At 56.6% G+C, this 25240-nt stretch overlaps 1 protein-coding gene across 4 annotated transcripts in view; it reads right to left on the bottom strand.

The window, feature by feature from the left end:
* Nucleotides 1-1479: 1479 nt before the first annotated feature.
* The window catches only part of LOC101932303 (RELT TNF receptor), a 75727-nt gene continuing 51966 nt past the window's right edge, over nt 1480-25240 (bottom strand). For 3 of the 4 annotated variants that reach the window (XM_065581786.1, XM_065581783.1, XM_065581785.1), the window contains 7 exons: nt 24444-24529; nt 21614-21871; nt 11568-11645; nt 11065-11146; nt 10025-10288; nt 8385-8565; nt 2315-2472 (listed from right to left, as the gene is read on the bottom strand). In XM_065581786.1, coding sequence (XP_065437858.1) covers nt 2461-2472; nt 8385-8565; nt 10025-10288; nt 11065-11146; nt 11568-11645; nt 21614-21871; nt 24444-24529 — 961 coding nt within the window. In that variant the 3' untranslated portion in view covers nt 2315-2460. Of the gene's footprint in view, nt 2473-8384; nt 8566-10024; nt 10289-11064; nt 11147-11567; nt 11646-21613; nt 21872-24443; nt 24530-25240 lie in introns of all 4 variants that reach the window. The other variant, XM_065581784.1, reaches the window with a different exon arrangement.

Below are 25240 nucleotides of genomic sequence, written 5' to 3'. Positions count from 1 at the left end.
TTTCTGAAGGTCTCAGTCCTGGAGTTTTTGACCTACTGAGAATTATGGGGCGGTCTTGTTAATGCAACACTGCAGTACGCTAGAGTGATGGGCCAATGTGCCGCACGCCTGGCCGCGATGCTGCAGTGTTCTCAGGGCCAGGACTGGAAGATGCTGTTGGAGTTTGTGGTCCCAGGGCGGGTTTGCTGGGTAAGCGCCCCCAAGCATTAGTCATTGCTCACAGGATGGGCCCTGCAATAATGCCCGGTCATAGAGGAGAGCTCTGAATGGGATCTAAGTGAGCTGGAGTGAAACGGCAGCTGCCCCCTGGCAGATCCTGCATGATGCCCTCGCCGACCTGGGGAGCCATCGCCATGTGAGAACAGAGCAAGTAGGGTCAGCCCCAGGGTTCTCTGGCCAGGAGGCCCCTTGGGCAGGGAGCCCTGAGGATAGTCAAGAGGCTTCACAGGTGCTAAAGCCGACAGGCTCATTAATCTGACCGCCTGTAGCCCCCAGGCCATCAGAACAAGTGGGTGAAATCCTCATCCAGTGGGAAAGGATGGATGCCACTAAAGGGCTGGCTGAGAAAACTCACCCATCCCTTTTTCTAAAGGGGGCGGTGGATTGCCCTAGGGCGGCGTAGGCAGAATGGCCAGCACTTTCATGGACGCCAGGGGGTAGCCCGAAAGCCCCGCTCTCTCTGTTCCCGGATTTAAAAAAAGGTAAGTCGTTCTTAACAGCAACAATTTCCCTTCTTTAGAGGGGTAACTGCCCCCAGCAGAACATTGTCCTCAACTGACGGAGCCGCTGCTCTCCCCTGCCGCGGACAAGGCTCTAAGAAAAATCCTTCACCGAGAAACTGGAAAGTAACCCTGAGCTGAGAGTTTGAAGGGGAGGGGGAGGAATTCCCCACAGCCTCATGTGCAGTGTTAGCATCCAGAGCGGAGACCTGGCTGGGGCCTGAATCAGCTTCCACCACTGCAGCAAACACAAAGTCAGCCACTGACTCGAGTACACTGGGGCAGCCCCTTAGCGCTGGGCAGCAGGCAGAACCCGGCCCCAGACACGGACCATCCTGTCACAACCCAGCCGCAGAGCTCCTCCCGCTAAAGCCAAAGATCCAAAATTAAACACCAAGCAGAGAATCCCTGAGCTTCTGAACCAATAAATGCAGCTTCCTGCTTGAAAAGCCGACCCCGCCCCCTGCCCACAAACAAAAATAAAGTCGGTCTGTCTGAGGCAGGGTTAGGCACTGCTCAGCTCAATGGAGCATGGTCCCTGCTTCCCTCCCAGGCAGGAACGACAGAGGAAATGTGCCTTGTTTGGATTCCTCCCCTGCAACTTGTGTGTCTCTTTAAAGCACCATTAGCTACTACAACTCCACTAGCCCTCTTAGGGGGAGATGGGAGCACCATGGCCAACTACACACATTCAAAAATCACAAGAGGGGTTTAAAAATTATGATGGGGGGGGGGGGGGGAAGCCTAAAATTTGGGTTCATTTTATTTCATTTCTGGTTTCTGAGCCATTGGGGTCACATGTTCACGCTTTTCTCCGCAACCATGTGAGCTAGAAATTTGGGGCGTGGCGAGCAAGGGGGATTAATGAAAGCTGAGTGTGTCCTCTAATCACATGGACCCAGGAGCTGGGGCTTTAAGAAAAACACCAGATGTGGCGAGACATGATAAAAATCGCGCTGCGAGAGCTGTGCCCTTACTGGGCTAATGCAATCACCACTGGGACGTGCAAGTAGACAGAGCTTTGGTAACATGCGGCTGGGCTGTCTACAGCCCGAGAGTTTCACTGCAAGTCACCCTGGGTTTCTCTTTGTTCATGAAGGGGGAAAGAGAACGCCAAACTCGCCATCCCTACCACTAGCCGCCAACCCCAGCCTGGTACGTTGCAATGCTACGTTCCCCCTCATCCTGGAGCCCATGGGAGGTAGGAACATGCTCCAGGCCAACAACAGGCTGCCTCTCTCTCTGCCCCAGCCCCTAGTTTAAGAACACTGCCCTCTGCTGGAGCAACAGCCCCCATGATCTAAAGAAGGCAGCATGGTTTTTCCAGTTGGGCAGCAAAGAATCCCCCATCCCTCCCATAGGTCCTGGAACTAGGGGGGCTGCCGCACCTGCTGGCTTCAAGTGGGGTTTACAGTTTGGTTCAGTGGCTCTCACACCCCCACTATACGAATTGTTCCAGCACCCGGGCCCTCCGTGCCCCCTTCCCCTCCCCGCAAGTCCTTCCCTAAAAGAAAAATGCTTTGAGATGCTGGGCGTGTCCTTCGGCTCCTCCCTGCCGGCCCGGGCCCTGGTACCCGGGGCTGCGCCTTGCGATTCTCCAGGGTGGTGGTGCTCTCCCGAGGGGAAAATGAGTGTCACTCTTCGCCTTCAGCATCGCCCAGGGTGTGCGTTTCTTGGGTGGACTGTTCAACCAGAAGCCTCCAAGTGAGCCGCTTCTCAGGTCTCCTGGTGCGCGAGGGAGTCAGATGATCACCTGGAGTGGGAGGCGAGAGAAGAGATGTGTGACCAACACGCAGCCTCTGGGGCGGCAGCCAGCACAGAGGACAAGGGCGAGCTTGGCAAAACTCTGACAGAGCTGGGGCCTGAAGTGAGAGGAACTCCTGGGTCCCATCCCCGGCCCTGCCACTGGCTCACAGTAGGACCTGGATCAAGTCGCTTAGGGCTTGTCTACACAGGGACACCCAGTTGTGTGAATCCAAAAGTAATTTAAAGTGGATTAGTTAAAAGAAACACATTCAACTCCCCTCGCTCAGAATTAAAGTAGCATTAATTCGGTTAAACTAAACCAAATTAAAGCCACTTTAATCCATTTTGAACGTTAATCTGAATTAACTGTCCTGTGGCCCCTTGTAGACAAGCCCTCAGTGTGTCCATACCTCAGTTTCCCCATCTGTAAAGTGGGGCTAAGCCTACTTTCCCACCTCACGGAGGTGTTGGGAGATTTAGCAAGAGCTTTGGGGAACCATGCAAGGGAACAGGTGAGTTAAGGATGGTTATAACAGGCTGGTTGTGGAAGCCTTGGTGCTGGGTCTGCTACAACGCCCACCCCCACATCCCTTCAGCCTTGCATCTAATTGGGAGGTGCTTGAAGGGTGAGGGCAGGTTACGGTCTAGAAAGAGACCCCTAGCCATGCTGCCCTGGAAGATAATTACTAGAAGTGTCCAGGGGGTAATACAGCTACATCCCCGTAGACCGCCACACACGCGCCAGTGTGCACAGACAACTTAGTCCATACCCAGCCCCACCTCTAGGGTGAAGAGCCACCGGCAGCTTGACACCCAAGTCTTTCCTCTTCTATGGAAAGAAAAATTTGGCCTCAGGGACCCCCCTCTGCCCCCGCCCCACCAAGAGAGACAAGGAGAACATTAGAGTCTCCATAGTGGGGGACAGGATCTGCATTTTAAAGGTCTCAAGGACCCCTACAGAGCAAACCCAACCATATCACATTAGCTGCTTCACTAGGGCCTGAGTCACCCCCGCTCTGCTGGGCTGGGCATTCACGGTTCCAGGGAATCCAGGTGTTTTAAACTGGATGATACTTAGGAGCCAAGCCAGCCCCTCCCTGGTCAGTGTGAGCTTTGAGCGTCTGACCGGGGCTGTCCCCATACATCAAGACTCAATCGCTACAAGACAATGCGCCAAAACAGGGACTGCAGTAGAACGACCAACAGATGGACAATCTGCACCTGGAGTTACACAACGGCCCCCTGCCTTGGGCAGCCAGCTCTCCAACGGGCACACCTTGCTGGGCAGCTCTGCTTGCCGGATCTGCCACCACTGGAGTTTAGCATGATTAAAAGCTTCACACTTCCTTGGAACCCCCCTCCTCCACCCATGCAATGGGATTATTGACAACACAGCCCCTCTTGGGGGCACCTGTGGCGACAAGGGACCAGCCCTGGCCTGAAGAGCTTTCAGTCTGAAGCTGTTCTGTTCTCAAAGACATCAGGGTGAATGGAGGTTCAGGTAATCAAGGGAACATCTGAGACTGTGACCTGCCCTGCTGCTTTAACGGGTTCAGGTTTTTAGGGAAAATGGCTCAAATGGCCTGGTTTGCCCAAGGGTTTCACTTTGGGTTACGGACCAGGCAGGGCCTTCTTTCCCAACACCTGGTTTTCTGCTGCCATAGTTAGGAAGGGCGATTATTTGTAGTGGGGTGGGATCTAGGAATCAGAGACCCCCAAGTCTACGTAATGCTGAAGGGTAGAGTTGACCAAGTAGGATTTGAACCTCTGATTTCAGGGTAAGGAGCCTCAGCTTTGCCCTCTCGCAGCCTGCTGAGTCAGAGAAGAGCTTCGCTGTTAGACGGGAGGGTGATGGAGGACTTAATTCTCCAAGCCATCCCCACCCCAAAGAGCTACACAAGCCCCACAGCTGTGCTCACCACCCACATGAAGAGAAAGCCTGGCATTTCAAGTGGAAAGATCATCTAATATCAGGGGCAAGGGATTTTTCCTAGAAGTGGGAGGGCCACTTCCCCCCTTCATGGCCCCACCCCCTTCATGGCCCCACCCCCTTCATGGCCAACACCCTGTCCCCCTCTTTCTCACCCCCAGGGGCAGGGCCTCAGGGGAGGAGGAGGGGCAGGGGACCAAGGCCGTGGTAAGAAGTGGACCAGCCAGGCCCATCCACTTTCAAAAAGTGGGAGGGCCATGGCCCCTTGGCCCCACTGTTCTGGTGCCCCTGCTGAGAGCCCAGGTTCACGGAGGCTAGTGGGGTTAGACCCAGAAGAGCAACCGAGGGCCAAGTCAGCAGATGCCATCCCTGCGAGAGCACAGACCCTACACACTCTGCAGCTGTGCTGTGGTGCTAGGAGGGGCTGTCTGCACTGTGCTATTCGTCGTGCCGGGCACCACGTTCTAGCGTGGATTGGTCTGGTCTGATGTAGATAAAAGAGACACTAGAAATCCCTCTCCAGCCTCTCTGCATCACAGAGCAGCCAAACAGGCACAAAGTCCCTTACCTCGCCGGGGCTGTGCCGGACAAGGGTCACGGGGCCAGTACACCTGCCTCTGCATGCCTGGCCATACATGACTCCACAGCCCCACGAGAAGGGCCGCTGTGGTCCGAGGGAGGAAACGCATCGCTCCTGTTTACCCCTCCCGGCCGACAGGTGTTCACATCTATGTAGCTTCCCTTTCAGCACTGCCCAGTGCTTTGGCAGGTCCTTTGCTTGTGCAGTTATGTGTAATTCAGCAACTGGCCAGCAGGGGGAACCGGAGGCCCAGGCACCTATGCCGCACAAGCCATAGAATCTCAGGGTTGGAAGGGACCTCAGGAGGTCATCTAGTCCAACCCCCTGCCCAAAGCAGGACCAATCCCCAGACAGATTTTTGCCTCAGACAGGGCCAGCTCCAGGCACCAGGCACCCAAGCACATGCTTGGGGCGGCACCTGGTAAGGGGCGGCGGGGGAGCGCGGCGAGGCATTCCGTGGGGGGGGGGGCGCTCCGGCAGCGTGGCCCAGTGCTCGGTGGGGGGGCGGCGCTCGGGGGGGGGGGGGGGTTCCCGGCAGCACTCGGCGGGCGGGGGGGCAGCACGGGGCTCGGCGGGGGGGGTTCCGGCGGCGCTCTGGGGGGGCAGAGCTCGGCGGGGGGGGCAGCACAGGGCTCAGCGCTTGGGGAGGTTCCGGCGCTCAGCAGGGGGGCGGTGCGGTAGGGCGGTGCTCTGGGGGGGGTTCCGGCGGCGCTCAGCGGGGGGTGGCGCGGCGCTTTTTTTTGCTGCTTGGGGCAGCAAAAAAGCTAGAGCCGGCCCTGGCCTCAGATCCCTAAGTGCACCCCTCAAGGACTGAGCTCACAACCCTGGGTTTAGCAGGCCAATGCTCAAACCACTGAGCTATCCCTCCCCCGTGCCCGTTCCAACTCGCTCGATCTCCGTTAAGGGACAAGTGCCAGCAAACGCCCCTGACGTGGCAGCCAGTCATGTGCCAGTGGCAGCCCGTCTACCCCCTAGGAGGCTGTTCTGCATGTTCAAGCTGCCGAGCTCCTGGGCCATCTCAAGGCAGGCTCCAGGCAGGCGGACTCGGCGGTATGTGGCTGCGAGAATGCCGGCAGCATGCCATGGCACAGGCGCCCTGCCCCCTCCCCCAGAGCAGCAGGGTCATGGGCAATGGGGGTGGTTTCTCTGGGAGCAGCTGCAGAGGAGTTTACCCGCCCAGCTCTGAAGCGTCACCCCGCACTCCACAGCCCCGTATTACTTTACATCTCCTGACCCACCTGCACTGCTGCCTGCAGTGACCTCGCCAGCCGCCCAGCCCCATTCCACAGAGCCCGGAGGAGCAGCCCAATGCTGAGGGCGCTTGCTGAACTCCGAATACTTCAGGCTTGTCTCTGGCTAGCCCTATGGGCTCCCAGCCCTCCCTGGGACACAGCCCTGCTCTGTTGCTCACCTGGACTGATGACCGAGCCCATACGCAGTCGCCCAGCCCCGCCTCCCACCAACTCGGGAGAAAGATGTGCAGCGAGAGCTTCCATGAGACCACAGCCCTTCGTAGTGGCTGCGCCGTTGACAGTGGGGCAGGACACACAACGTCTGGCAAACAAACCCGGTCACCCAGCCGCAGGCACGAGAGACTCCCAGGTATCAGCCCTGTGTGGCTCGGGCGTCAGAGCTGGAGCTGATCCCAGCTATGCACTGCCATAACAACACCGCAAATCATATCGCTGTGCGCCAGGGCACCCCCCTGCCTTAGCCAGCGGCTACATTTTGATAATGTAGGAAGCATCACAATAAAAATGTTCCATGAGGCTCCCATAAAGATTGAGTGTGATACGCTGTGGCTGCAGATGGTCTATGCTGCAGAACAGCCCATTTGCCAGCACTCCCTGCTGGGTCTGTCTGAACAGCCGAAAGCCCAGAAATCGGGGATAAAGTCTTAATAGGACTAAACTACATGCGGGGTGGGGGGGCGGGGGGAAGGGTCTGTTGCTTTTCAGATCCTGAATTCAGTGTTCTCAAAATATTCCAACATGTGGCAGCTGAGAGGCCAGAGGACCTGCTGCAGGCTAGGAAAAGGGAAGGTCATTGACTTGAGATTCTGAGTGTATCTACCCACAGTCGCTGGATGTTTCTAGGAGGATGATGCAGCAGTGGGATAGTCAGGGGTCAGCATCACAGGCACTGACTTTCTTCTGACCAGGTGGATGCTCTGCCCCGAGGCCCTGCCCCCACTCAGCTCCTTCCCCCAAGGTCCCCTCCTCGCCCTGCCTCTTCCTGCCCCTCTCTGTCCCTCCCCCACCTCTTGCTGCCCCTGCTCTGCCCCGTCCTCCCAGGACCTCCCCCCAACTGCCGAACAGCTGATCAGCACCTGCTAGTTTTTTGCCATGGAGCACCCACTGTGTTGGCCCCTATGGTGGGCATTAGGCCCCAGGGTTAGCACCCCATTAAGGAGGCTGCAGGCAGTTCCTGGTGCGGGGGTTTCGGACACTGCAGGCTCACTAAAACCGCGCTGCCATGCTTCATGTTGGGCATGACCCCTTTGCCGTCACAGCTAGAAGCTTGTGGCCTGGTGCTCAGAGGTGTCAAGCACCCACAGCTCCTATTGACTTGGGTAGGGGCCAGGGGGCCCAGCACCGTCCAGAGGAGCGGTTGTGGGGATGGAAAACGTAGGCGTGAAGTCTGCAGAAAGCGGTGGCTCTCCTAGAGAAGGGGCAGCATATGGCAGCCCCATCCAAACCCTCGCTGGCTGGCTCGGGGGGCGCGCTGCTGCCTGACAGCTGCTTTACGTGCAGCGAGTCTGGGGACTCATTCCAGGGCCTCGAGGACACGTGTCCACAGCCCCAAAACACCCTCCTCCACCTGGCGTCGTCAGCAGACAGGCCACAGGCTGAGCAGGCCAGAGAGGCAGAAGAGCCGTCTCGCTCCTCCTGACTCAGCTGCATTCTGATCGGGAGAGGGAGGTTTGGGTCCTCTGGCTCCTACCCAGCCGGCTTATGCTGGGGATTTCAACAGGACGGTGCAGCGTGTGCGTATAATCCCAGGAGAAGCCCATAGACGCACAGCTCTGTAATGCATCTGCTTGTCCAGGCCATGCTGGGAGGCAGATTTCCTTAAGTCCGATCCCCAGCCAGCTGGCTGACATGCAGAGCTCCCTGAGACGGGGAAGGGAGGCGAGCTGTGCCTCAGAGCCACCCAGGTGATCACAGAGAGCCCGGCTCGATCACCTCTGGGCAGGGGCAGAGTTCATATGCGCTGGAGAACAGTTCCCTCCCTGCCACCGAAATCCAGGTCCAGGTTTTAGCTCCTCTCCAGCCTTGCTTTCCAAGCTTTAGGGAGCCGGCTGATTCTAGCGGGAAGTGGAGAGGGGAGTAAAACCTGGACCGGAGCCCTCAGCCTGGAACCCCTATTGTTCAGGATCGCCTCTCCAGCCCACACCATGCATGCTCACCTCTTGTTGGCTGTCGGCCGTTTTCAGCCATTTCGACCTGGCTCCATTGCCCACCAGCGATTTCTGCTCTGCAGGAAGGCCACTGCGGGGGGAGTCGGCCGGCTCAGCCCCACTGCACTCCAAGATGGTTTTCACTTCTGGAGGGCTGGGCTTCTGCTCGGGGATGCGAGCCACTCGGAACCTGCAGACACAGCAGAGCATGGCTCAGACACTATGGCGGGGCATGGGGACGACCAGCCACCCTGGGGGCATGAGCAGCCCAGCCAGCGTTACCCCCATATGTGGAACAGTGGGCAGGGCCTGACTTAACACTCAAGACAGATGCTGCTGTCTCTGGGCAGTGTTTCTCCCTGCCTGGCCTTACAGAGGCCCGTATATGCCTCATTACACAGATGGGGAAACTGAGGCACACAGCGGCTAAGCAGCCTGCCCAAAGTCACACAGCGATGGGTGAGGCTAAGATTTTGTTGTGGATATTTTTAGTAAAAGTCAGGGACAGATCACAGGCGAAGAAAAATTCACAGAAGCCGTGACCTGTCCCTGACTTTTACTAAAAATATCCACAACAAAATGGGGAGCCTAGGCAGCTGCCTGGGTCCCTCTCCACTGGCAGCTCTGAGCTGCGGGGGTCCCCACCCCGCCACCCAGAGCTCCCGCCTTCTGGGGCGGCAGGGGTACACCGCAGCTTCCAGCCTCCACAGGCAGCAGGAGACCCTGCAGCTCCCAGCCGGCGCTGGCTGAAGCCATGGAGGTCTTTGGAAGTCACCAATTCCGTGATCTCTGAGTAAATCGCAGCCTTAGCGATGAGTGGCAGAGCAGGAGGCCTGGCTCCTAGTCCCCGTCTCTAGTCGGATGATCACACCGCATCGTCTGGGTTTAAGACGAAGTGTTTGTGCATCCTGGCTAGCCCTCCATATCCAGCCCACGTTAAACCCCGGCCGTGGTACACCCCGGAGATGGCTGAACAAGTGACCCCACCTTGGTACCCTGCTGCATAGGATATTCTCCCTGTGCACCAAGAGGGGGCAGGGTGCCATGCCCGGCTTATGCCTCTGCTTGGGGAGGCCTGGTCTGTATGTAACGCAGGGCCTCTGGATGGCTTGTTGGCAGCGGGGACTGAACCCCGGATTTAAAGCCACGAGCCTCCACTGTCTGAGCTAGAGACCCAGTTCCTAGCAGGCTCAAACTCTGAGGCAGTCCAGCCACTAGAGTGGGACGGAGAGCCCCACCAGGCAAGCCCCTGTTCAGCCGTACATGAGACCCAGCAATGTGAGAAGCCCTTTCCTCCTCGCCATCGGAGCAGAGCCATTCCGGCCCTGGTAGCATCGAGGGCTTGGGCAGGGGCCGCTGGCTCTGGGACTGGCTCTCTGCAGCAGGCTGGAGATCATTAGGGGAAGGCTCCATTTAACGGGGCCTGCCAGACAGCAGGGTTGAGATGCACAATGGGATGCAGCAAGTGACCCATCCTTTGCAGGGTCCCCCTGCGCACTCCTAGAGGTGGGCCCAAGCCGTGATGTGGGGCTGCAGGCCCAGGCCTCGGGGCAGGCCCAGCTCCACTCCCAACAGCTCTGCGTATGACAGGGACCTACCCCCACCCTCCGGGATCTGCTCCCTTCAGGGCAGGGTCCGGTTCCGCTCACCTGCCCACAGAGAGGATGGTGATCTCTCCCGGCCGGCTGGCTTTGCCGCCCGGCTTTGCCGGCTTGGGGGCGACGCTGGCGGGAGCGGGGATGGTGGCGGCCGCGGCAGTGGCGGCGGCTTCCGGAGAGAGCAGCACCTCCGGCCACTTCTTCTGGCAGCAGCGGGTGCAGCTGGGGCCCGAGCGAGTGGCCAGGCCCTGCACCGTGTGCAGGTGGTGTTGGTGCCGGCAGATGTGGGGGATGTGCGGAAGGAAGTGCAGCCTGCTGGGGAGAGAGACAGTCAGGAGGGGGGGGGGAGGGGTGAGTGATGCCCTAGTTAAAGTCTCCCTGTGAGGGGGGCAGGCCATTGCCTGTCACAGGGGAGATACAGGTCATGCACATCACAGCCCTGATCAGCTAGCACCCCACCGGCATCCCCACCACCAGAGCTGCCTGGGACGCTGACTAGTCTGTATCCCGGCTCCCTGCTGCCGAGCACCAACACCCAGCCGCTCATCGCCCCGGGGCTGTAGGGTTTAACCTGAGCACAGCTAAGCTGGGTCGGTGAGTGAAGTGACCGGCCTGTATCCTTCCTCCGGCAGCCAGCTCCTGGAGGTTTTCTAGAGCTGCTCACCCTGTGCAGCAACCAACGGGTCAGCCCGGCTCACTCCCCCATGCAGCCAGTGCGGTGCCTCCTTTGGGTCACACGGTGGCAGTGCTGGTTTCCCATGGGGTTACGGCACGTTTGCCTCTTGCAGCACCGATGGAATCAAGCCCCACTGAGTCCTACAGGGGTTTGTCTTGAGACCAGGACTCAGAGAGTTGGGTTTAGTCTGGGCTACAAGATGGAGCCACATAGGGGCATGTATGTTTCCTTGTTGTCCTGGGGGCTTCCTACAGGGAGACCCTTTGGGAAAAGTAGCTGTGCCTGGCCTGCCCCGATGCCAGCAGCAGCCCTGAATAGACTCCCAGCCTTCCCCTGCTCAGGCAGGCCTGTCTCCACTGAACCACTGCAAACGAAGCCAGTATCAACACAGGGGCTGCAGGCCCAAGGCCCTTACCTGGCTGCAGGCTTGTGGCTGGTCTGCACCACCTGTTTGCTGTGGTACTCCTTCAGCAGCTCCTCCAGGGCTGCAGCGTTCTCTGTGGGCAGCAAATCAACAAAAGGGAATTTGATCATAAAGAGATGCAAAGGGAGACACAAGACCAACTGTTCAGCCATGGGTCAGCTCGGGGCCAGAGTTAGACCGTCACAGGCCTGGCCCTACTTTTCAAAGGCTGGGCTAGGCAGGTTCACAGCTGTGGCCTAGTTAGGGTCCACGGGCTGAAAGACCTGCACCCTTTGGCGTGCTAAGGAAAGGGGACAACTCTCAGACGCTGGAGTTGTACAGAGGAGCCTCTCTGGAAATCAAAGTCACTGGCCAGCACCAATGCAGTGCTACCAATGAAGGAAACATGTTCCATCTCTCCCCTGAGTGTAACATGAAGCCACAGCTCCCCAGCTTTCAGCCCAGGGGCAACCACACGGGTCAGAGATCCCCACCTCCCTTGGTACTGTACTGACCTTTCTTCTCCGTGATCAGCTGCACAAGGACCCCGATAGTATCTTGGTTGGCATCTTCTATTCTGTAGGCTGAATTACCTGGAGGGGGACACTTGGGTATTAAAACCTGCTGCCATTCCCCAGGCACAGTAACACAGCAACTCAGCACCTCACCCACGTCAGCTGATTAAGCCTCATGGTGATACACAAACAGGCAAGTGGTGCACCCATTTTACAGATAGGGAAATGGAAACAAAAGGACTCTCTCAAACTCAGTCAGTGGCCTGGCCAGACAGAACCCAGGCACTCTGGCTCTCAGTCCAATACCCTAAGCACTCTCTCCCTGCAGAGCTGTGAAAAAATGTTACATTTTCCCTGATGAGCCCTTCCCCCCAAGTCAGAGGGTATTGGGGATTGGTCCTGCTTTGAGCAGGGGGTTGGACTAGAGGACCTCCTGAGGTCCCTTCCAACCCTGATATTCTAGGATTCTTCTCTACCACACAAGTCAGCTGGTGTCCAGGATCAGCTGGGAGCCTTCCAGTCCTTTTATTACATAGTAGTTCTAGCACAATATGGTCTAGATAGTACACAGCCCTGCCATGAGTGCAGGGGACTGGACTAGGTGACCTCTCAAGGTCCCTAGAGCCGGCTCTGTTACACTAGGTGTTGTACATACATTCACAGCCAGCAGCCCGAAGAGTTCGCAATCTAAGCGGACAAGACAAAGGGGGCGTTGTGGCTGTTTTACAGATGGGAAAACTGAGGCACAGAGGAAATAAGGGACTTGCCCAAGATCAAGCAGACAAAGCTGGGAATTGAACTCAGATCGTCTACATCCCAGAGCCTTAGCCACGAGCGCAGCCTCCCTCTAGCCCAGGACAGCCAGCCAAGCTGTCCCATGCATTGTTCTCCAGCTCGTGCTGCCTTAGAGCAGATGGCCTTTTCGGGACCTTTAACAGGTCATTGGGGCAGATGGCCTGACCCAAAATCCCAGATCCTGGCATGATTCTGAGCCCCAACCTGGCGGCATGAGCTTGGCTCGGATCCTTAGGGCCATACGTTCTTCCTGCTTCGTCCCACTCCTGAGGTGGGCAAGGCACTGCCAGCATTGTCAAGCTCTTCGCTTGCAGGCCCTGTGTAAGGGACATTCCTCTGGGCACCCCACCCTTTCCCCACTGCTCATTCTGGCCTTTGCCCATGACCCTCAGATACTTTGAATACCAACACTACACCCACTGGCCAGGAGATGGCACTGCTGTCCCAGCCCAGCCCATGCATTCTGGGTCTCGCGGAGACGACAGCGCCTTCATTCCCCCTTAGCACAGGGAGCTGAGGTTACAGGCGGTTGCTGGCTAATGCAGCTGCAGCCCAGAATGCAAGGAGAGCTGCAGCCACAGCTCACAAAGCATCGCCTTGGGCCAGCGTCTGATCTCACACCAGAGAGGTGGCAACTGACAGCAAAATCCCAGCTAGGCTTCCCAAAGCCAGTGGCGAGGTCTTAGGGAGGTGACGCCCTGAGCTGGCGCAGTACGTCCTTGTACGGGGCAAAGCAAATAGCGCTCTGTCCGTCCAATACCCTGGATTGGCGACTGCTGGCTCCATAGATTCAAGGACTGGAAGGGACCTCAAGAGGTCATTGAGTCCAGCCCCCTGCCCTCATGGCAGGATCAAATACTGTCTAGACCATCCCTGATAGACATTTATCTAACCTAATCTTAAATATCTCCAGAGATGGAGATTCCACAACCTCCCTAGGCAGTTTATTCCAGTGTTTAGCCACCCTGACAGTTAGGAACTTTTTCCTAATGTCCAACCTAGACCTCCCTTGCTGCAGTTTAAGCCCATTGCTTCTTGTTCTATCCTTAGAGGTTAAGATGAACAAGTTTTCTCCCTCCTCCTCATGACACTCTTTTAGATACCTGAAAACTGCTATCATGTCCCCTCTCAGTCTTCTCTTTTCCAAACTAAACAAACCCAATTCTTTCAGCCTTCCTTCATAGGTCATGTTCTCTAGACCTTTAATCATTCTTGTTGCTCTTCTCTGGACCCTCTCCAATTTCTCCACATTCTCCAGCAACAACCAACCTGTGGTTAGTTACCAGGCTTGCCGCAGGCATCCCTGGGAGCAATTCTCTGGCCTGTGCTATGCCAGAGGACATCACAATGGTCCCCTCTGGCCATAGAGTCTAGGACTCTTGCAGAACTCCATGTTAACAAGTCCCCATCTATCCTCTACCACAGACTGGTGGTTCCCAGCCTTTTCCAGGCTACCACCACCCAGCTCTTTTAGACCTCAGAGCACTTTACAGAGGGCAGATGAAGAAACACACACAGAGAGATGAAACGACTGAATCCCTGTCAGTGCACCAGACCACACCGCCTCCCCCAGGGCATGCCCAGGAGCCAGCCGGCTCCCGCTCCCATTCAGCAATATGGGAAGGGCAGGACGGTCACAACCCTCCAGGTGACCCCAGGTTGGGAACCCCCTGCCAGGAACCATTTCAGACAGATCCTTCCATGACCCCCTTGCCCGGGCACATCAGAGGTAATGTTAGGCCATCATCAGAGACGAGATGGGGACGGGTACTCAGTTCCGCCTCCATCAGGTACCTGTGCCAGCTGCAATCTCAATCATCATGAGCCCAGCAGCCCTGCTGCTCCCCTCTAACCAAATCTTGTTGAGCCCCTCAGGATGGGCCCTGCCACAAGTCTGACACCAGAGAAATGCCCGGCCAAGCCCCATGCAAAGCAGGTGAGCAGAGTCTGGCTGGCAGTGCGGCCTGGTGAACGGGATCCTGGACAGGCGGCTGGCCACTGATGCGCTGAGTGTCCTTACCCCAGGTGCCTCAGTTTCCCTAGCTGTAACATGGGGTATAATAGCACGTGAGATGACAAGCGTGTTGCACGCCCTGTGTTATAATTAAGGATAAGTTTGGGTCACGGATATTTTTTAGTAAAAAAAAAAAAAAAAAAAAGCAGCCACAGACAGGTCACGAGCAACAAAAAAAACTCACAGAAGCCCGTGACCTGTCCCTGACTGTCACTAAAAATATCCATGATAAGGCGGCTAGGTGGGTTCAGTATCCGCTGCTGCTGCGGCTCCCGGGTCCCCCACCGCTGCAGTGTGGGCAGGGCCGCCCAGAGGATTCAGGGGATCTGGGGTCTTCGGCGGCGGAGGTCCTTCTGCTGCGGCTCTTCGGGGCACTTTGGGGGCGGGTCCCGGAGCAAGTGAAGGACTCGCCGCTGGAGACCCGGAGCGGAAGGAGCCCTCGCTGCCGCTGAAAGACCCGGAGCACAAGAAGCTCCGGGTTTTCAGCAGCAGGTCGTCCACTCTCTCCGGGCGTGTTCGGCGGCACTGAAGGACCTGCCGCCGAAGACCCACCAAAAACTCTTGTGGGGGCCCCTGAGGGGCCTGGAGCAAATTGCCCCCCGCCCCCGGGCGGCCCTGGATGTGGGGGAGCTCGGGGTCCCCCGGCCTGTACGGCTGGGCTGCTGAGGGGTCCTCCCACCAGGGCGAGGGCTGGGAGGTCCAGCCTTGGGGCAGAAAACGTCACAATGGAAGTCATGGATTCCGTGACCTCATCGTAGCCTTAGTTATAACAATTCTTTAGTTAAAAAGCAACTGGACAATCCAGAGAAGGCCCAGCCTGGGCTTTGACCCAGGGGCCTCTGATGTGCTGTTTGAGGGACACTCCTCTCAAATACTCCCTGGTAACTTGGCTACAGTTAACTCTGATCCAGAAACTAGGTCAGCCTCAGTCCCCTTGTCGTGCCTGGCTTTTCTGCACGGCAACCACTGGCACTGCAGACATCAGGGACTGCGAGCCCCCGTAGTCATGGCGACGGTAGCTGGGGCTGGGTGTTTCAGGGTTATTTAACTTTCATTCGGTTCAGAAAACAGGGGAGGCGCGCTGCAGGGCAATCACCAAGACCCGCGGCGGGCAAGCCAACAGCATGCCAGGCTGCCCTGCAGGGCTCACGCTCGGAGACAGCAGGCGGAGCAAGCGGACACGCTGGGCAGGTGTTAGTTGTCGCCGTGGTTCTAGAGGGGTTTTGTGTTGCCTGGGAGTTTGAGTGAGGAATCAGGTTTAGAGAGGAGTCTATTTCTGAGGGATCTGGAGAGGGTGGAAGCCCAGGTCGGGCGGGGGGTGGGGAGGGGGGGAAACCACACAGCTGAAGGCACAGAGACGAATAGGAGAAGGCAAGTGAAGAGGGTGCTTGGTCTTCCTGTCTGTCAGTGTGTGTTGTGTAGGGGGGGCGGGGAAGATGGATGCTGTTGTGCGGTTACTTTGTTCATAACCTAAGGGAGATGTAGCAGCTGTCTAGAAATCACTTGCCATGCCAACTCTCGCCATTTTAAGCACAAGTCTCACAATATTTGCTGTTTTCTTCTTAAAGCTCCAACCCCCGGACTCATGTGATTACAACCGAATCTCAGTTTTCGCGTAGAGTCCATAGGCCTCACTGCTGCAGAACAGAGCTTGAAAACGTGACCCCCGTAAAGATTCAAAACCCAGAAACCCAAACAGGCCCCCACCTATGTTTAAGTCTCGTGATAATTTAGCCATTTTCCTGGTTTTTAGGAGCCGGACTCAGGAATTGTGAATGCACGGGAGAAGCAGGCTCCGTTTTAATCAACCCCAAGCTTCCCTCGCACCGGTTAAAAGCCCCACACATCTGCATCAGACAGTTTTATCTGAAGGATTTCCCTGCACCTCTGCAGTGGGATTTAAGAGAAATAAACGCATGCCCCCATCATGGGCTCTATAAAGAGGGTGGGGTCAATGCAGGGAACAGGTCAAGAGCCCATTGCCTGAAAAAGCGATGTCAAAGGACTTTCCCACAGCTCCTATCTGGCCCAGGGACTAATGGCAGAAGGACAAAACTAGGACCCGGACTTGACCACAGTTCAGGACTGTCCCAAGCCAGGATTTTGATTCAGCTCCTAAAGTGGTTCACAAGCGCCACATACACAGTACTGCAGAAATGCAGCCACCTCTGGGATGGAAGGTACCAGCCAACTTGCACACAGCGAAGCATGCCAGAGTGGGGTGGGGCAGGGGAGCATTTTGCCCTGTTGTGTCTTGCCCATGAATGCTGTTATCAAAAGCACCATGGCATTTCTATTCATCACACAGAAAAAGGGATTCGAGTTTTAAAGGTGTCACTGGAGAATTTCCCACATAGCAAACCTCAGGCACCTGGGTGAGATAAAACACTGACTCACACTTGCCAAGATCTGAACCGTGGACTCCGGGGGGTGCCAAATCAGACGATTAGGGATCTAAGCCATCCCCAAGAGCTACTGACCACACTCCAAATGGGCATATTGTTTCCAGAGAGCAATTTATCTCAAGGCTCTTGATCTACCCTGGACTTTGTTTCTATTGTCTCCAGTGATGAGGGAGGCATCGGGGACAGGCGTCATGGGGTGACGGAAAAGTAACAGCTGGTCCAAGCATCAATGCTGAAGAGATGCATTCCTATTGGCTGAAGTGCCAAGCGCGTCTAAGGCAACCGCAAGCCAGCCTAGTCAGCCAAGTGCTATTGGTTAGGAATAGGCTGGCTTCTGACTGAACGCCTATAAATAGAGGGAGTCTTCTGGGATATTCACAGACAGTCCTGTTGCTACCCAAACTGGCCCCCTCCCATGCCACCACAAACAGAGGTATTAGAGTCTTAGTTACCCCTCGTATTATGGCCTGTATTGCAGATAACAGCTAGATCTCAATGTGCTGTACAAAGGGGGACACGGTATTTTTAATCTCCATTTGACAGATGGGGAAACCGAGGCACAGGGTGGGAAGCAACTTGCCCAAGGTCACACAGCAGGCCAGTGGCAGAGCTGGGAACTGAGCCCAGGTCTCCCGAGTCCCAGTCCAGTGCCTTATCTACAGAGAGGACCAGGCCATTCCTAGCACAGTTTGGCTAATACCTCAGAAACCACCTAAGTAAGCATCCAAGACAATTATACAGGACACTGAGGCTAGAATAGCCCGAGATTCCAGCCACCAGGCATTGGGGACAGAGCGTTCCCAGCAAAGGGGCCTTACCTGCAGAACTCCTTTCCACAAGAGATTGGAACCTGCTACCTGAGAGAAGGCCAGATCCAATTGTTTCAGAGCAGAGCAAGCTCACGCCAGAGAAGCAGAGCTCAGGCCCATTCTCCGGGGGGCTGGTTGTACAGCTTCATTCTGGCTTGTGTCTGGCAGCTCTGGACTCTTTTAGCAGCTGTGTCTATTCACAGTGCCACTGGGGTACAGTTCTTGAATACTGATTAACTAAGAATGGGGGGAGGGAGGGGAAGATAAAGAAGATCTTGGGACCAGCCTTGGAATCTCAGAGAGACTCCTGGCATTTCTGGTGCAGCCTGGCTGTGCAAAACAGCATGGGAGCGGGGGTGGCGGCAAAGCCCTCCTGTAACCAACCCACGTGCTGCAAACACACTTGTTCTCATATGCACCCAGAGGGGAACCAGACCGGAGCCTGGCTCCTTAGCTCCAAACACTCAGACTTCTACCACTTGATTTAAGAGCTCCCTAAGCTACCAGCAGATCCCCTCTCCGGGCCAGTCACTAGAGGGCAACATCTCTCTCCCAACACAGTCCTTAACTAACCCTAGCCCTGTTCTCACTGAGAAATTCCAGAAGCGCCTCTCATCATCGATCCAGCACCGGTGAAAAGGCTTGTGCGTCCAGGGAGCAGAAGGTTTTATTACTGTGTCACCTGGACCCACAGACACCTGTGGCTGGGTTTACACTAAAGAATGGGACTGGGGGGGGCTCTCTGCACAGCTGTAGCCTGCAGGAAAGGAACTAGATTGGACTTCAGAGGAAATGAATTGGCTACTGGCACTGAAATCAAGAGGGAAACAACAAAAAGAGCGAGGAGAGAAGAGAAACTGAATTCCATCCGCCTCTAGCCTCCGGTTGGCGAGGCAAAGGGTCTGGAAGGAGGGCAAAGGAAGGGAGTTAGATTCCTCTCTGGGATCCAGCACCACACTAGGGTCGAGTCACATGCCAAAAGGATACAGCGAGAGGTGCTGGAACACTAGAGGATGGGTGTGGAGTGGAGGAACTAGACACCAGCCTGCCTGGCTTCCTGGGCAAACCGCACTGCTAGCAGGGTCCTGGCCAATGCCTTCCCCACTCATTTCCCTTCCCACTAGCCAAAATCTGACGGTCAGCAGGAAGCTGCCTCATTGCTGTGACATCCACGCCAAGTCTGACCGCAGCACCCCCAGGGCAGGATGATCCAGGCACCGGGACAGAGGCCCCTCTCTCCTGGAGTCACCTCTGGGAGTAGTTAATGCTGCCAGCTGTGGGGAGGCAGCAGTCTAGACACGGGAGGAGCAGCCACTTGCCCCAAGCCTGCAGGATCTCATTAACAATGACAATTTTGCCTGCCTGCACTTCCCCCTTTGGGCCACTAGAGGCTGCTGTGCTACACACACTGAAGGCAGCAGCGGTACCGGGTGTCCTGAGCTGCCCCCACACCCAGCCCACCCTGAGCTTGCAGCAGGGGCCTCCACCCTGGTGCAGGAAGTGAATGGAGGCGGCAGCTCAAGGCAGCCCCTTCCCGGTTGTGGCAGGGACAGCTGCTGGAGCCTGCATAGGGCAGCGGGATGGAGCTGGGGCGTTGTCCAGGGACCCCAGGCCCACACTGGCATGCGCTGGAGGCTGCATTTGCAACCTGTAAATCACCCCACCCCATGTGCACGCAGAGGGGGTGAGCAGGGAGAGTTCAAATGACAACCCCTCCCCCACCCAACTCCCCCCATCAAACAAGGATTTCGTTTAAATCTCCTGCCATTTAAGCCAACCTCACATTTCTGGAGGTTTCTGGGGGGGGGGGGGGGGACAGAAGCTCGTGAGTCAATCTCACGCTGACCGTGATGGCCCATCCCTCTCCCAAGGATGGCAAGCCCTTGGGCAACGCTGTTCAGTCCTCGCCCGTGTAACTGCAGAGGCGTCTGGCAGCCTCTCCTGCAGCAGCTCCTGCCCTTGAGGTAACCTGCTGAACACTGCTTTGTTCCCTGTGGCAGCTGAGCAACTCGCAGGCACCGACGCAGGAGCTCAGGGACTCTCAGGTTGGGGGCGACCCCTCCCCTGGCTCCTCCACATCAGCCCATCCCTCTCCTCCTGCAGTCAGGGGCTCTTCTCAGTACACCACCAGAGGGAGGGGATCTGCCCTCAGTGCTGGGAATGAGGCACCCTTGGGGGGGAACCCCACACTCCACAACACGTGGGGCATGGAAGGGGTTAGTTGAGAAGGATTGACAGCGCTGAGGGGTGGTATAGCCAGGGCAAGGCCTACTCCAGAGGTACTGCATTGTTAGAGAGTGGATCCTGCTGGACCACCCAGGAGACGTTCCACCAGGGAGGGAGCATGGACTGGTGGTCAGAGCAGGGGGCAGTGGGTCTGGCAAGCCCACCGCTGCCACCACTCATACTGCACTGCACCTCAGCTGTACGTCTGAGGAGAATACCAGCTGCCTGGGAGATGTGAGAATTCACAGCTGTAAAACGCTTTGAGATCCTTGGGCGAGAGAGACACTATGGGCCAGACCCTCGCTGGGGTAAACAGGGCTTGGCTCATTGATTGGATGGGGGCTCTCCTGATTCACACCTGCTGGGGCTCTGGTCCATGAAGTGCAGAGCGTTAGCGGCTAGACGCGAGGTGATGCAGCCACTCAGCCGCTGCTAGGACTGTGCGCTCTGCCAGGGAGAAGTTGGCTTTCCGGGTGCTCTTTGGGCACCCTCGCTAGCCTGTGTCCACAGCGCTCGCCATTGCCCCAGCTCGCGAGAGCTCAGTTGGTGCAACCACCACATCAGCCCCTCCCTCCCGTGCTCCGTCCCAGCTCCATGGCAAGGAAGAGCGCACGGAGACAGGGCACATCTCTACAGGAGGGGTGAACTGATCAGTCCTGCTATGGGCAGGGTGGGACTGACGGGGTGACCTCCCTTCCCCTCTAGCCAGGGCCGGCTCTAGGCACCAGCAAAGCAAGCACGTGCTTGGGGCGGCACAGTTCCAGGGGCAGCATTCCGGCCATCTTTTTTGCTTGGGCAGTTGCGCTCTGAGCTTGGGGCAGCAAAAAACCTAGAGCCGGCCCTACCTTTAGCCACAGGAGAGGGAGTTTGTTTAGAGCGTGAAGAGCCAAAAGCAGACAAAGAAACAAACCCGGAGCCCCTCCCAGAGGCGGGAGCTGGTGACTAAGATGTTTATCACACAACATCTTTAAAAGAAACTCTACAACTCACTCCTCCCCTTACCCCCAGTAGATCCTTGCACCCCGGTGGGCAGGAGCTCCTGGGTAGCTGCTTGCAGCCTGCCTAGAGGCTAGAGCAGGGGTCAGCAACCGTTCAGAAGCGGTGTGCCGAGTCTTCATTTATTCACTCGAATTTAAGGTTTCGTGTGCCAGTAATACATTAACGTTTTTAGAAGGTCTCTTTCTACAAGTCTATAATATATAACTAAACTATTGCTGTAGGTAAAGTAAATACGGTTTTTTAAACGTTTAAGAAGCTTCATTTAAAATTAAATTAAAATGCAGAGCCCCCCAGACCAGTGGCCAGGACCCAGGCAGCGTGAGTGGCACTGAAAATCGGCTCTCATGCTGCCTTCAGCACGCGTGCCATAGGTTGCCTACCCCTGGACTAGAGCAAACGTACTGGTACGGTCAATGCACCCAGGCTGCCAGGCTTCCCAGCATACATCCACAGTGCCCTCTCTGCCCCCACAGTGCCTGTGGGCTGGGGGACTCGGAGGCCAATCTCTCCCCTCTGCCAGGCTGGGGCTGGTTAGTTCTTCCACATCATCTCAGGTATTTCCAGTGTGCCTATCGCGCCACCCAAAGGGCGGGCATAGAGATGGGTGCCACACTCAGATCAGCCACGGTGGGGCGCTAGAGAGGCAGTGGAGGTCTGGCATCTGGAGCTGCAGTGCAGCAAGGAAACAGCACCCTCCTACCTTCGGAGCACCCCCTGCTACTCCTAGTCAGTGCTAGGCACGAGCGCTCAAGCAGGGATTGAGGGGAGAGCACGCAGAGCCCACCCCGTGGCCCTTACCGCCTCTCTCTGCCTTCGCCACGTCCTCGTCGCTCTCCTTGTGGGCCGTGCAGTGGTAGCCCTTCTTCTTCAGGAGGTTGCAGAAGAGGATGCCCAGCAGCCCCATGACGCAGAAGACCGGCACGATGGCCAGCACGGCGTACTGCGTGGTGTGTTCCTCCCGCTTCCCGTCCCGCGTGCCGTTGGATGCCGCCCTCTCGTCCCGTCTGTGCAGGGCCTCGACGTTCCTCGCCAGCCGGGTCAGCCACTGCTTCGCGCCTGGAGGGACGAGGGTTAGAAGAGAGCCTGTAGTGAAGGTGGCCTAGTAGCTCAAGCACTAGATTGGCCACCAGGAGACCTGGGTTCTAGTCCTGGCTCTGCTGGGTGACCTTGTGCCTCAGTGTCCCCATCTGTAAAACAGGGATAATGCTACTTGCCTCCTTTGCAAAGAGCTAGGTACGTTTATTAGGAAGGAGGGAACACTCCTTTGCCAGGCAGTTATCGTAGGTGTCACTGCCTGATTGTCAGTGAAATGTTCAGTGAAATGTTCGTTTTTTGGTTCACATTTCCTGGGTTTAGGCTGAGATTTCTGGAAATCTTGTCAGGTTTTTGGGGAGTTGGTTTCAGCTTTTCCTTGAAGACTGGGAAAAAACACAACCCAGTCTGGGGTAACTGAGGGGCCGTTCTGTGAGGGGCCTGTGACGCAGTTGGCACTCCATGCCCAGCCCCGGGTGCTGGAGAGCTGTCGCCCTGCAGCCGGGAGTGTCAGGCTAGCCTGGCCCCAGGTGAGTCCGCACGTGAATCACACTTTACAGACGGGGTTCGTTTCCTTCCAGCCAGCCCCACGTGACCCCCTGCAATGAACCCCGCACGCCCCCAGACCTGAACTCTGGCAGTCTCATCGCGGGTGGGGAGGGTCTGCCCCCGAGAGAGGAGCTTGCAGGAGGATGTGAAGATGTCTAGCTAGCTAACTCACCACCGAACACCTGGAATGTGTGGCCCTGGTGTACGTGGGTGTCACACACACGCCTGGGATGCAACTGGGCAGATATGTGGTGCATGCACACCTGGCCCTGACTGTGCACACCGTGTAGACTTGGTGGTACAAACAGGCAATCCACATGACCAGACATGTGTCTCTGCAGTTATGAGTTTTTACCATTATAGTTACCAGCCCCATTAACTAAATCCCCATCTACATAAATTCCCCTTGCAGGTCCTGTCAGTCATGGTGTTCTCCCCTTTCCTGTCCCCAGCAATGGCGTTGCTGCGCGCTGTGACAATAGCTGAGGCGCTGCGCCCTAGAAGTGGCTGCATTACAGGGATCTCCTGCTTTAACACGTTATTTGTATTACAACAGTGCCTAGAGGCCAGAGCTTTGCTGGGCTAGGCCCTGTGCAAACTCTGAACACGAGACAATGCCTAGCCGAAGGAGCTCACATGGAGAGCTCTTTCTCCAACTCCAGAGACATTGGCAGCGACGCTGCAGGTGAAGATCTGCACTTAAAGCGGGACTCCAATCCCTCCCCTTCACATGTCAATCAGGACAACCTGGAACAAGAGGTCTGCAGAAGAACAATTGGATTTGAGGCAGTTTCTCCTTTAGCGAATTCTGCATTGCACCCGCCAAAGTGCTTTAATGAAGCGTTGGCACAAAGAGTGCTTTATAAATACATTACTGGGGAGGCATAAATCGCCGTGGGACTGAAATAGCTCGAAGAATGTGCAAGTCAAACTGAGCGACCAAGAGCATGCTGGAGTCCCTGCCATCCCCAGCTGCCAGGCAATTCTCAGAGCCAAGAGGTTGGGCTTTTTCTACCCGAGTTGCCAACAGATCAGCAGACCACATCCGGGATCGGTGGGGATCTGCACTTGCACTGCTCTGGCTCTTGGGGGGATCCCACCTCAGTGGTGGTTTAGGTTTCAGATGCTCTTTTGTCCTGCTCTTTAAAACGCCTCAGTGCTTCTCTTTTCACTGATTGTGTGCGGTCACTTTCCTTGTTTTCCAGAGCAGGGGTGGGTGAAATAGCTCCTTAGTCTGCCTGTGCAGCTCTTCTCCCCACCCAAGAACTGTCCCTTCTGCCTGAGAGGGCAGGACACATGGTCATCTGCCCCTAAAGGAGGCTCCCCCCTTCTCTGGGAGATCATGGGCATTCTCCTTTCCCGGCAGCACACCTGGTCTCTGCTAGACAGGCAGAGAAAGCTATTACAGTCCAGATAGTACTGGTCCCCTGTCCGGATGGGTGCTCCCTTCTCTGACTCCCACCATCTCCAGCTGCGCCGGCTGGCCAACATTCCCTCTAATTTTTTACATCCATGGGCGGAATGAATTTTGTTATATGCACCAATATGGAGGTGACGTGTAGTGGGGCGAGGGGTTTGGAGTGTGGGAGGGGACTCAGGGCTGGGGCAGAAGGTTGGGGTGCAGGGGGTGAGGGCTCCATCTGGGGGTGCAGGCTCTGGGGTGAGGGGTTTGGGGTGCTAGGGTGGGGCTGGGGCTGCGGTGCCTCTCCCCGCCACAGCCTGGCACGCCCCAACTTGCTCCCCACCCACCCCCTACCTCTCTCCTCTCCAGGCCCCTTGATGGCCGCGCAGCTTAGAGGGAACTTAAGCTGCTGGGTCTGCGATTGTGCAGCGGCAGGGCTGCCCTGGGTGATCACAGGTCCAGCAGGGCAGAGGACTGGCCATGCGTGTAGTGATTCGAATTCTGTCTCCCTGAACTGCACAGAGACAGTCTCAGTGGGCAGCAGAGGCTCCCAAAAGGAGATCGTCCTCCCTTTTGGCCCTGACCCATGGTAACGCCGAGCGGGATGGCTGTGGTGTCCGTTCCCCTCTTACTGTTTACACTAACCTGGGCAGCCCGGCACGCCTTTCGGAGCAGAAGAGCATGGCAGGCATTCGGCTGTTGAGTCAGTCTCTCCTTCAGGGCTGTAAAACCTGCCAAGAGCAAAAGAGGTTAGCAAAGGACCGAACACAGATGAGGCCACGGCTGGCAGTTAAACAGCACACCGGCGTTCTCTGGGGACGGGGGCAGCTGCTACAAATTCCAGTTCAGACAAAGCCTGACTACAGTGGAAGCAGGTTACATTCCCTGCACGCCATAAGCTATTCGCTGTCTTTCCTACTCTGCACTGCTAAGCATCTGCCACGTTCCACCCCAGAAGTGGCTGCATTTAGTGGTGGGGCAAAGCCATCTCTAGCTAGTTTATACAGTGCTTGGAGAGCATTTTCAGAGCAAAGTGCAAGACAGTTTCCCCCAGCAGGGAAAGGAAGGTGTATGCTCATCACCCCTTCACCAAATCTGACTCACTGGATTTGCATTGGCCAGACTCACCCGCTCTGGAGCTAGTCAGTAGCCCAGAGCAAGAGAGGACTAAACTAGTGAGTTTCTCTCCTCCCTCTTGCCTGAAGGATACCGGCTTGGAGGAGTTGAGCCAAGTGCCTTCGAGTGACTCACGCGAACACTCACAGGCAACCACCTTCCTGCTCAGCAGCTTGGATATTTGCTCTCCACGGTGCACTGAGGTTGCCGGGCAGCCAGAAGCGTTCCCACTCGACAGGGCTACGCCAGGCCTGCGAGCTGGTCTTCGATCTAGTAACACCCTGCAGACGGGCCCTCACTAACCACCCCTTATGCCCAACAACTCA

This window comes from Chrysemys picta, chromosome 1 (assembly GCF_011386835.1).
Source record: "Chrysemys picta bellii isolate R12L10 chromosome 1, ASM1138683v2, whole genome shotgun sequence".
In the NCBI taxonomy this organism is placed as follows: Eukaryota; Metazoa; Chordata; order Testudines; family Emydidae; genus Chrysemys; species Chrysemys picta.
Note: the sequence above shows the minus strand (reverse complement) of the source record. Positions and strands in the feature narration are given on the sequence as shown.